Raw genomic sequence first — 12,187 nt, forward strand, 5'->3', positions numbered from 1 at the left:
GTCCCATTCGCACCAAGGCAAATGAGCACTGCACAGTTTGGACTGCAAGCGAATCTTAGCCTTCTGCTCGGAGTGGACAGTCTACCCAACTTTTTGTTTCTTTTGATAAAAATAGGTTCAGCATTGCCATTGCCAAACAGACAATATCCAATTGGCTAGCAGATTGCACCTCCTTCTGTTAATCCCAGGCAGGACTGCATCTTGGGGGTCATGCGAAGGCTCATTCTGTCAGAGCCATGGCAGAATCGGTGGCCCACTTGTGAGCAGTTCCCATGTCAGAGATCTGCAAAGCTGCGACATGGAGTTCTCCCACACAATCGCATCACAATACTGTCTGGATTAGGGATATCTGACGCACCCAATAGGTTTGGCCAGTCTGTTCTCCGGAAACATTTTGAGGTGTAGAACCTAACTTCTCCCAACCTAGGAACCATTGTTTGGGTTCAGACTGTCTCCCCCTCTGATACAAACAGCACTAGTGGTGTTGTGCCCATTGGCACCTGGTTAGGTGTCTGTTGGTCCTCATTTGCATTGGGGAGCAACCTGAAGCTAGGGATTCACCCATGTGTGATGACTACCATCTTGCTTGTCCTCGGAGAAAGCAGAGTTGCTTACCTGTAACAGGTGTTCTCTGAGGACAGCAGGATGTTAGCCCTCTTGACACTCACCTGCCACCCTGTGGAGTTGGGTTTCTCTATTTTTTATTTTATCATAATTCTATGTTATGAAACTGAAGAGGGACATCGCATGGACATATGGTATAGGGCATGCTGGGCATGCTCAGGGTACCTAGTTAAAGTTTCTAGAAACTTTGACATTTCCACATAGGGCTCCATCTAACGATGTCACTCATGTTTGAGGACTAACATCCTGCTGTCCTCAGAGAACACCTGTTACAGGTAAGCAACTCTGCTTTATACTTCCTCAGAAATTGAAGGGTGGCAGAAACTGATTTTCAAACATCGTTCTATTTTAACTTCTAAACCCAAGAGAATATATTGTGTAGATGGAATTTGTGACATCTAACTTGTAATTAAATCAATGCATGTTCAAGAAAACAATTGACAAGTACATCTGTTAAACCTGGATCTTATTACAGCTGAGGAAAAGAAGAAACTTGCTGAAGAAAAAGCCATAGAGATAGAGGAACAAAATAAGATCATTGCAGTGGAGAAGACAGAGGCAGAGAGTGCTCTGGCTGATGCGATGCCCTATTTAGAAGCAGCTAAGCTTGAACTGCAAAAGCTGGACAAGTCTGATGTTACTGAGATCAGGTAAGCAGACTAGGACCTCTCAAAGCAAATATACCAAATGACGGGTATATAAAACTTGACAGATAAATAAATAAATAAATAAAATATAATTTGAAATAGAGTAATTTACTCTTCTTGCCCCCTTTTTCCCTGCCCCGTTCACACCACCTCCATTCCAAATGACATGCCTGGGCAGGACTAGAATTGTTGTTAACCTTCAGGACTTGAGGGAAGTCTCTTTGAAACTATGCTTCAGTGACACTTTACAGCCAGCCAGTGTTGCTGCTTCAGTGCAGCCATCTTCTATCCCTCCTCAGATGTGAACATGTCACTTCCATGCTGTATCAGATGAACGTATATCAAGTTTTCCTCAGCATTCAGCACAAGTTATTCCACACCAGTGGATTATTCACCTCTACTAGCAGATGGAGATGGAGCAAAGCTGTCATAGTTAATATATCCCTGCTCTGACATCAGCCTGCCAGTATTTTTCATCTCCAGCAGATAGTGGATGGCATTTCCCCACTGGGGATTGCTTGTTTAAAAAAAAATAAAAAAAGAAAGAAATGAAAAGAAGGAGAAAAGGATTAACAAATGTACCGTAGTTCCCTCAAATGTCCACGGAAAGGGAGGTGAACAGAGTGTGTTTGGGTAATTTAGAAACTAACTTTCTGAGGTTGCCATTAAATATACCACAAGTTACATTACTAAATAAACCAGATATAGTGACCCTGGATGTTCTGTGGAATGCTGTATCAGTTATTGAGAAAGCTATTGTTTCTTTGACACAAGCTTTTCAAAGCTTCCAGGACCAATCCAGTGTTGTTAATCCGGTGGTTTTAGGCAATTCAAATAAGATACAGGAATTGGATAATAAGGTACTACAAAATAAGGGAGTGCAGGCTGGCCTAATTCAGGGGGAACTAAGGACAGATAAAAGAATTGAATATCTGGAAAACTAATCTAAGATATAACAATCTTAGATTGATGAATTTCCCTAAATGTAAATAATTTCACCCAAGGAGCAATTTAATAAATATTAAAAGAGGTCTTATCTTTTCCTCAGGTGATTTACCTTCAATTTCTAAAATATTTTTTCCTCCCTGAACCAAAAAGAGAGGTGATAGGAAAACAGATGGAGAAATGGCTAGACAAAACTTAGAAACGTTTTCTCCATTAGAAGATCTATCTGCTTTCCTAGAAACCTCTCAAGAAGAACAGATTGAGCGGAGGGGGATATTATTAGTTACATTTAATATATCGTTGAAAGAGATAATGTATTAAAAACTTTCTATAAAAATAGAAATAAAATGTACTTGGGTGAAAAGATAGGATGTATCCAGATATTATTAGATCAACCCAGATACGTAGGAAGAAATTTTTGAATTTATGTCCTAAAGCCCGCTCTATGGGTGCAGGAAATTTTAATAAAATTTCCCCTGTAAATGTTTGTTAACATTAAATAATAATACTAATATTTTTTATGGAACCAGACCAGTTGGAAAAAATTCCTCAATTCAAAAAGTGAAACTACTCCCACATCTGAGAATACTGGTTGATTAAATTGAAATAACCCAACCACCCTTATGTTTTCAATAATATTAGGGGAAAATTTATTATTAAAATTGCTCCCATGGTTTTCTTTTGAATTAGGCTCTTTCAGTTTCATAGTATACGGCAGGTGAGACATTATGTTGCAGATAAGCTGTGTATTAGGTTTCTTTCTTTCTTTTTATTTCTATGGGAAACAAGTTGTAATATTACAGTTGTTGCAATATATGTACCTGATTTGTAAGGTATGTGATCCTTAATCTGTAATTTAAAAATTTAATAAAGAGATAATAATAAAAAAACAAATGTACCGCTTCTCCTGAGGTGATACCTTGTGTCTTTCTCTGTCGAATTCTCCTGAGCTAATATCTGGTGATCCTGCCCTCAGTTGAATGCCTCAGGCCACTAGCCAGTTTCTGGCATGAACTTAGCTGCCAAGAGAGAATCAGCTGAGAGGCTAGCGGTTGCAGGTAGCTGAGCACAGAAGTGAAGGCAATTGCCCCTCTCCCCCCGCTCCTGGAGCCCGACTCTGTACTTGGTCGGGACAGGCTAAGCACATGTAAAGAGTTTAAAAAAAAAAAAAGGAGTCTAGAAGAGAGAGATTAGGGACCCCTGTTCTGTTTCTAGTCTCCAAACTTCAGCTCACTGACTTGGGTAGTTGCGGCAGCGTGGCGGGTTGAGCGGGCCCCTTGAGCTAGGCCCTGCTCTTAGGCTTCACTGGGATGCTGTGTGGCAGGCCATGACGACGTTCACAAATCTTTTAGTCTGCGCAAGTCGCCCACGAAAGTGATCGGACATTGGTTCGCGGCCTCCACGTCCAGTATAAGCATCTGTCTGGACAGTGTAGTTGGACCGTCCAAGTTTCGGCGTGCATTGCACGGCCGTTCAACGGAAGTATATATAAATATATAGGTGTCCTAATTCTGGGCGTCCATTTTTTTGGGCATTTGTTTTATGGGTATCCTTCCCAGGCTGGCCAGGGACAGATGCGCTGTGGACGCACGGTTAGACGTACAATTGTTGTTGGATGTGCTGCTTGGATGTCCCTTTTTCCATGGCGCCAGTAACAAAGAAGCCTAAGCGCTTTACTATTATCATGGCTTGTCATATTCAAGCATCACAGATGGGGGTTCCCTCTAATTTTTGCCAATGCTGCTTGGAAGCTCCGGGCGAGTTGTCTCCAAACTGATTTTGCTCAGCTCGGCCCCTTCCCAGAGGGAAGGGAACCGGAGGGGAACCTGTCACAAGTTTCACCTAGTTTTGAGACTCCCCCTAACTGGTTCATCAGCAGGGGAGGGCAGCTCAGTGGGGTGCCAGACTTGACGGACCCCTGGTTTCTGGTAGGACCATTCCGCCTTCTCTTGGGTGGAAATTTTTCAGGATCATGCAGTTCTTTCTACAGGCACGTTCAACAGAGCCATCCAAACCTGAAAGTTCAGGATCACAGACTTAGGAACCCTGCAGGACTGGTGCCACAGGTAAATGTGTGGAAGGCATCTTGGCCTGTTGCAGGTCACATTAATGGGGGACCCGGATGGCACGAATATGAGGAAGGAGATCCTTACTCCCTGGAGGATAGGTAAATTCCTCTGAAGTTAGAACCTTATGAACAATGTTGGGCTTCTTTCATAGGGATGAGTTGCCGGCACTAATCTCTCAGACACTGAAGATGCTGGAGTACCGGGTACTGATCCTATGTTGTGAGCCAAACTAAAATCCTATTTTGGTTACTTTGCGTAAATCATCTTGTTTCTTCCTTGTTATGGATGCTATTCAAGATGTTGATTGATCTGAACAAGGCACTCCGGAAACTAATTTTAAAGGGGAGGAACATACCTTGGAAGGGCTGTACTCCCTGGATCCAGTGACGAGGGCAAGCAGTTGCTTTTTCCAAAGGTGGATGCACTGGTGTGTTCCATCACCAAGCGAATGATCTTTCTGGTTAGAAGGAACGAGCAGCATTAAAAGATGCTTCAGGATAGGAGAATTGAGGCTATTCTTAAACAGGACTTTGAAGCAATAGCAATTAATTTTGCAAATAGCTTCTTGCTGCTCCCTGGTGGCTCGCAGCTGTTTGCTTCTATCTCAGGAGGTTGATGAGTGAGTCTGGTTTGAATTTCAGAGCAATCATGGAACCGGCTGCCACCTTTTTGACGGATGCAGGCTGTGACCTGGTCCATACTTCTGCCAGAGGGGTGGCTTTGATGATAGTGGCTAGAGGTCAGCTGTGGCTGCGGAATTGGTTGGCCGATATAGTTTTTGTCTAATCTTACAAAATTTAAATGATCACTTTCATTTGGGAGTGAGTTGGAAAAAATGGCAGATAAATGGGGCAAGTCCCAGGTTCTTCGGCTACCAGAAGATAAGAAGCAGGCACTGCACTCTTCGGCACGAGAGGCCGTATTAGGGGTTTCAGAAGTTTTTGACCCTTCAGATGTGCGGCTTCGCAGAGGGCTACCTTTGGGTAGATCTCAGTCCTTTCGGCCCAAGCAGTCCAAACGGGGCGCAGGCTGGGGTAGCTGTGCCTCCTGACCCCCTCAATGAAGATGTACTGACCCTCCTTCCGGAACAGGGGATAGGAAGTAGTCTATCTCTATTTTATTGGAGGTGGGTCAAGATTCTCATCAGATCAATGGGTTCTGGAGGTGATAAAGGATAGCTATGCTCTGGAGTTTCTCAGTGTACCTCAGGATGTCTTTATGGCATCTCCTGCAGCTCACTGCAAAAGAGACAGGTGGTGGAGACTACATTGTCGAGGCTCCTGAGCTTGCAGGCCATGATTCCAGTGCCCAAGTCACAAGATATTACAGGCCGTTATTCATTATTATTTCTTTGTGTCCCATCCTGGATTTGAAGGAAGCCAATTGTCATTTGCGAGTGACTTGGTTCCACATGGAAACCTTACGCTAAGTCATAATTGCAGTACAGTCAGGGGAGTTTGTCTCTGGATTGTCAAAGGCATATCTACATATTCCCATTCATCTGGAGATTTAATGATTCTGCGGTTCACCATTTTGGGGGACATTATCAGTTTCGAGTGATCCCTTCAGTTTGGTCACCGCTCCCAGAATCTTCTCCAAGGTCATGGTGGTGGTAATGGAAGCTTTGAGAAAGAATGGCATTCTGGTCTACCCGTACCTGGTCGACTGGCTAATTTGGCCCAAAAACTTGGAAAAGAGTCTTCAGGCCTTGCACAAGGTGATCTCCTTGCTGCAGGAGCTAGGTTGGATGGAGAATTTGGTCAAGAGCAATTTACAGCCATCACAGGTGCTGGAGTTATCTCGGTGTTTGTTTCTACATGAAGCAGGGCAAAGTTTTTCTGCTGGAGATCCACATTCAGAAGTTGGTGGCTCAGGTGTGGCTCTTGATAGAAGCAGTTCGCCCAACAGTATGGTCTTACCTGCAAGTACTCGATTTGATGGCGGCCATCCTAGAGGTGGTTCCATGGGCAAATAAATAAATAAATATGTGTCCTCTTCAGCGCACTCTGCTTGCTCAGTGGAGTCCACAGTCTCAGGACCATTCAATACGGCTTCACTTACTTGTAGAGATCGGCACCCAAGTGAAATGGTGGTTGCAGGTGGACCATCTGAGGATGGGAGTTTCCTTGCAGGCTCCACAATGGCTGGTGCTCATGATGGACGCAAGCCTCCAAGGTTGAGGGGGGGGGGGGTGTCTCATATTCAGGAGCAGATGGCACAGGGGCGCTGGAGTGAAGAGTAGTCATTCTAGAGCATCTATCACCTGGAAGCACATGCCATTCGGTTGTTATGCTTGCAGTTTGCCGACTGCTTGCAGGATCAAGCGGTCTGAGTGATATTGGACAACGTGACAACAGTGGCTTACACCAATCGCCAGGGAGGCACCAAGAGTCAGCAAGTATCGCAGGAAATAGACATCTCCAGGAGATCGCTACCTTCCACATTGTGGGGAAGGACAACGAGAGAGCTGATTTCTCAGCAGACAGTCTGGATCCAGGAGAATGGGAATTGTCGGACAATTGGGAATTGTCGGACACCCAGCTCATAGTGGGTGCTAGAGCCTACACTTGCTAGCAATGTCATGCAAGATGAAGATTCATCGTTCTTCAATCGCAGGCAAGATCCAAAGTCTCTGGGCATTGATGCCTTGGTGCATGAGTTGCCAAAGGGGGCAAGCTTCTGTATGCCTCCCCCCCCCCCCCCCCCCGTGGCCCTTGTTGGGTAGGTTGGTTTGAAGGATCGAGAGACAAACAAAGATGATGCTTCTAGTGGCTTCCGTCTGGCCTAGAAAACTGTGGTATGCAGATCTGCGGAGACTCTTGTCCAGGTCTCCTCTATGGTTCCCGCTCAGAAGAGATCTGTTGCATCAGGGGCCTATTCTTCACGAGGATCTGACTCTATTTGTCTTGAAAGGGCTCAGTTGCTGTAGCAGAGTTATTCCGTAGCTGTGATTTCCATCCTGCTTCGAGCTTGAAAGTTCTCAACCTCCTTGGCCTATATTCAGATTTGGTGAATGTATGAGGCTTTGTGTCAGGAACGAGGGGTTCATCCTCATTCGGTTAAGATCCCCTCTCATTTTATACTTTTGCAGGATGAGTTGATTAAAGGCTTGGCCCTTAATTCCTTAAAGGTATAGGTGGCGGCTATGCCTGTTTCCAAGGCCAGGTGAATGGTGGATTCTTACTGGCCCATCCAGATGTGGCCCAGTTCATGAAGGGGGTGAAGCATATTCGTCCTCCATTGCGGTTGCTGGTGCCCTTGTGGAGCCTTAATCTGGGGTTGGATTTCCTGGCGGGTTCCACCTTTCGACCTCTGCGTTCCCTCTCCTTGAGCCTACATACCTTGAAGATGATTTTTCTAGTGGCAATTGTTTTGCACGTAGAGTTTTCCAAATGGCAGGCTCTTTCTTCTTGCTGGGAACCTTTCCTGCGAATGATTCTGGGGGTGGTTCATCTGCAAACTGTTCCGTCTTTATTGCCCAAGTGGTTTCAGACTTTCACTTAAATCAATCAATTTCCCTGCTAACTCTGGACAGGGAAAGAGATGTGGAGGAATATCGTCTGTTGCAGAGCTTGGGTCAAGCGACATCTCTTGAGGTATTTGGAGATTTCTAGACCTCTTAGGAAGACTGGCTGTTCGTGCTCCATGGTGAGAATAAGCAGGGCGAGCTGGCATCGCGGGCTACAATAGCCCATTAGATTAAGGAAGTGATCGCGGCTGCATATGTAGATGCTGAGCAGCCGTTACCTAAGCAGGTTTAGGGCTCATTCCACTAGGACTCAGGCAGTTTCATGGGCAAAACTTCAATTGTTGTCTCCTATCAAAATTTACTGAGCCAGTGATGTGTCTTCTTTATACATTTTCTCCAGATATTACCATCTGGATGTGCAGGCCCGGGAGGAACACAGCCTTTGTGCATGTGATGTTGGTTGGACCAAGGGTAGCCTCCCCACCTTTTTGGGAGTAGCTTGGGTACAACGCACTGCTGTGGATTAACCTGTCTGAATGCTGAAAATGAAAAATTATTACTTACTTTTCTCTAATGAAGATAAGTTAAACCATCTTCTCACCCTTGTCTGCTGGTTTGTGATTATATTGTCCTCCTGAGTGGCTGCGTTCTGGGGATAACTGGTAAATGTCATTTCAGTCCCTAGATTAATGATCTTACATTCTTTTTCTGAACTCAGTGTTTCCTGTTACTGAGTGTTCGAGTGGTTATCTGTTACTAGTTATAATCAAGTGCTGTTAGTTTGTCCACAGTTGGCTTTTGCAGAGAATACTGGTGGGCTGATATCATAGCAGGGGTAATTTACTGTGACATCAGCTTTGCTCCATCTCTAACTGCTTGTAGAGGTGTATAACCCACTGGTGTGGATTAAACTGTCTTCATTAGAGCAAAGGAAATTATCAGGTAAGTAGTAATTTCTCAATAACCAACTAATAACTATTCAAATGATGTTCAATAAACGGGATCAGTTAATTATGGGTTTTTTTTATTTTCTTGTTAAAAGTAAATTTGTCAGTACTCTTTTAGGTACACAGAGACCAATATTCAGAAACCTAGAAAAAGATAGCCAGATAAGTTATCTGGGCTATTCAGTGGGATAAATATCTCACCAAATATACCCAATTAAAGTTATCTGGCTAACCTTAGCCAGATAACTTAAACCTAACTAGATATTTTTTCAGTATCGCTGGTTAAATGTAAAGTTATCCAACTAGAGTTAGCCAGATAACTTTAGCCTTAACCGGATATACAGTATTCAAAAGAATATAGCCTGTTAAGTGGAGCTGCAGGGTTTAAAAAAGAAGATTGTGGGCATATAGACTCTATCACAGTTCCCCTCTCCTGAGCTCCAAATGCTTGACCCTGCCAGGCTGAGCCTGCAGTCTCCCTCCACAAGCCCTTCCATCTCAGAAATATAAAAATAAAAGGGCTAGTGCTCGTGGTAACAATGAAGAAATAGATTTTCTTTAACATTGTAGTTTATTTACAACTTATTTTGTTTCTTTTTAATAATTTTTGTAGAATATTCTTAATAAATATTGCTCTTCTTCTGCTACCCCAGTCTAGAACATTGGATATCATCTCTTTGTCCAGCAGATGGAGGCAGAGTTGTTTTTTTTAGGTTTTTTTTAATACTTTGATGACCATCATTAGTTCTTATGGCATTATCAGCTCCCAGTATAGCTAGCTAGTATTGCCTGCCTCCAGCAAGATGGATGGATGTTTTGATTTCAAACATACCTCTTTGTTCTGTCATTGTTATTGTCAATTATTTTTGTCTGATAGAGGTTTCTGGATTATAGCCTTGAGTTTCTGGTATTCTGATGGCCATGCTTCTGCGTTTGTCACCCAGTGAAGTGAGCCAATTAAGTTGCTAACTCCCTGTCTCAATTCAGAGGTACAGGTTGAGATTTCTGATTTCTGCCAGGAGACTGTAAACTAATAACCTTTACTTTCTTACCACATTAAAAAAAAAAGAAAGTTTTTTTTGTTTTTTTTTTTAATTTATCATTATTTTGCATATTAATAAAAAAGAAAACTTTGCACAGAATTTCAAGAGATACATGATTTGTTCCTTAACACAATATTTATTTCTTTTCTTATCAAATACAATCAATAAGTAAACATAAACATATCCAAGATCTCTTCTTATGTAGGAAAATGAGAGGAAAAGAAAAAAAAAATGGAGAACATTAGAACTTCATGTTAACTAAATAAAGGCTGGTTTTAACTCAGGTATATTAATTTATGTATCCTTCTCGATGGGATGCAGGTTATTGCGCCGTGCCTCTAGGAAAGCCTGTAGTTGTTCCGGACTGAAGAATATATACGTATTTCCTGAAAGTTTTATAATGCACTTACAGGAGTACCGTAATATATGTACCCCTAGTGCTAAACTTCGGGACGCATAGCTATAAATTTCTTCCCATGCTGTTGCGTGGATTTTGCTAAGTCTGGGAAAAATACAAACCTGACCTCCCAAGAATAGGATTAGAAGCCAATATGTCCAAATTCCGATCTTTTATTGAAGACTTAAAATATGACAACGCCCTTCAATAAATCGGAATTTGGACATATGGCTTCTAATCCTCCTTTTGTTGCCCCAACGGCTTTGTTAGACAGCCTTCCTTGTTGCTTTCTCTCCCAAGAATAGTACATTCAGATTTTTAAAATAATTCTTCATAATTAGTCCAACATCATTTTCAGAAAAAAAAGTTACAAATAAAGCAGACCTCTCTATTATTTCTGTTATTGTTTGGGATAGTTGTGGGTGGATCCTTGAGCCGGTGGCAGATGACCACACCCCCGGGGAAAGATCCAGAGGGACCACAGGTCAAGCTCAGAGTTGGGAGACAGACACACACTAGTTCTTTTATTAAACAGTATATTGAACCACCAGGGTGGCAGTAGTGAGCTGGAAGCGCCCAGCTGGGCTGTAGTCCCGCAGATATTGGAACAGCGATCCCAGGATGGCAGAGCTGTAGAGAAACTAAGTATAGTGAGTAGGCAGGGTATGCAGAGTTCAGGAATAGAACCTTGATGGTAACACTCACACAATAGTCTCTTGAAGCAGCCCAGGAGCTGAAATGGATTAGGCCCTTGAGGAGCGAGTACCTGGTTCCAGGGAAAGAGAGAAAGATGGTAACTCACTGGTGTTGTAGGCAGCGATGACTTCCTGGCAGAAGTGGTATTCAGAAGCAGGTCCGAGAACGTGGGCCCTCGAGGAGGGAGTACCGGTTCCAGACTACGACCTGAAAGGCAAAGAGAAACGAGGCCCCCGAGGAGCGGGTACCCCTGGTAAGTCCGAGGAGGCAGAGTAGCTAGGAGCGTAAGAACTTGCTAACTTGATTAGTTAGCGAATTCAGAGACCTTAAATATCCGGTGCGGATGACATCATCTCAGGGGACGCACCTGAGGTTCGCGCCACTGCTGGTAACGCGCGCCCGTAGGCTTCTGGGAAACATGGTGGAGTGCAGCGTCTTGCCGGTCCGGGGACGCCGAAGGAGGGCGGCATGATGACGCCGCGGCAGCCAAACATCCAACAAGCAAAGAGGGAGTCGCCACAGAGGTAAGGTTGGCGCAGTGGAGACGTCGGGGAGCGACGGCCACAACAATTTCAACCTCAGACGTCTTCTAGGAAATTTGGACGATTAGCCATATCTATCCCTAAACCAGGTAATATAGGAGTGCATCTTTGTTTTAAGAAAAATATTTTTTTAACAGAGGGAAACTTTATCAAGAGGTATTTTTAGAATCTCAACAACATACTTTTTAAAAGTCTGAAAAGGCAACTCTCCCATTACCTTAGGGAAATTAAGCAGTCTCAGATTTAAGTGTCTCAAGTAATTTTCTACTGACTCAAGTCTTCTCAATGACAAAAGTCTTTCAATCACGGAGAGACCACACTTAAATCTTGTAACTTTTTAACTTCTTCAGTTACCTTCAATGTAGTATAGCTTGATTCTTTTGGTCAAGAGTCCAACTTATCCATTCTTTGCGACACTGCCTCCAGTTGTAGGCCCTGCTCGTCGAGTTTCGCCACGTTCCCTGCTTCCAAGTCCCATAGGGCATCGAGTGTAACTATCGCCAGTTTTATTATTCTCTGCGGGGTAAACGAGCCAACCCTCGGCTCCGATGTTACCACTCTGAGGCCCTCTCTCTCCAACACTCTCTCCGGTGCCTCAGCAGGGGCCTGGTTGCTCCTCTCTCTGAACTGGTGCCGGGAATGCCTCCCAATCTGATCATGCTCGAAGGACTCACCCATTGGTGTCTCAGCAAACCGCGGCATCAGGCAGTAGAGAAAGCTTGCGGCAGTATTCTTGGATCGGAGGCGTCAGAGATAGTTCCCAGGTGAGTATGGGCTCCTTTCCCTTCCTCATCGATGGGGCTAGACG

General features: G+C 43.9%; 1 protein-coding gene across 1 annotated transcript in view; it reads left to right on the forward strand.

Moving 5' to 3' along the window:
• The window catches only part of DNAH10 (dynein axonemal heavy chain 10), a 952,322-nt gene that overhangs the window by 708,369 nt on the left and 231,766 nt on the right, over window positions 1-12,187 (forward strand). Inside the window, 1 exon segment of the mRNA XM_029571350.1 lies at window positions 1,100-1,274. Coding sequence (XP_029427210.1) covers window positions 1,100-1,274 — 175 coding nt within the window.

This window comes from Rhinatrema bivittatum, chromosome 11 (genome assembly GCF_901001135.1).
Source record: "Rhinatrema bivittatum chromosome 11, aRhiBiv1.1, whole genome shotgun sequence".
Taxonomy (NCBI): Eukaryota; Metazoa; Chordata; class Amphibia; order Gymnophiona; family Rhinatrematidae; genus Rhinatrema; species Rhinatrema bivittatum.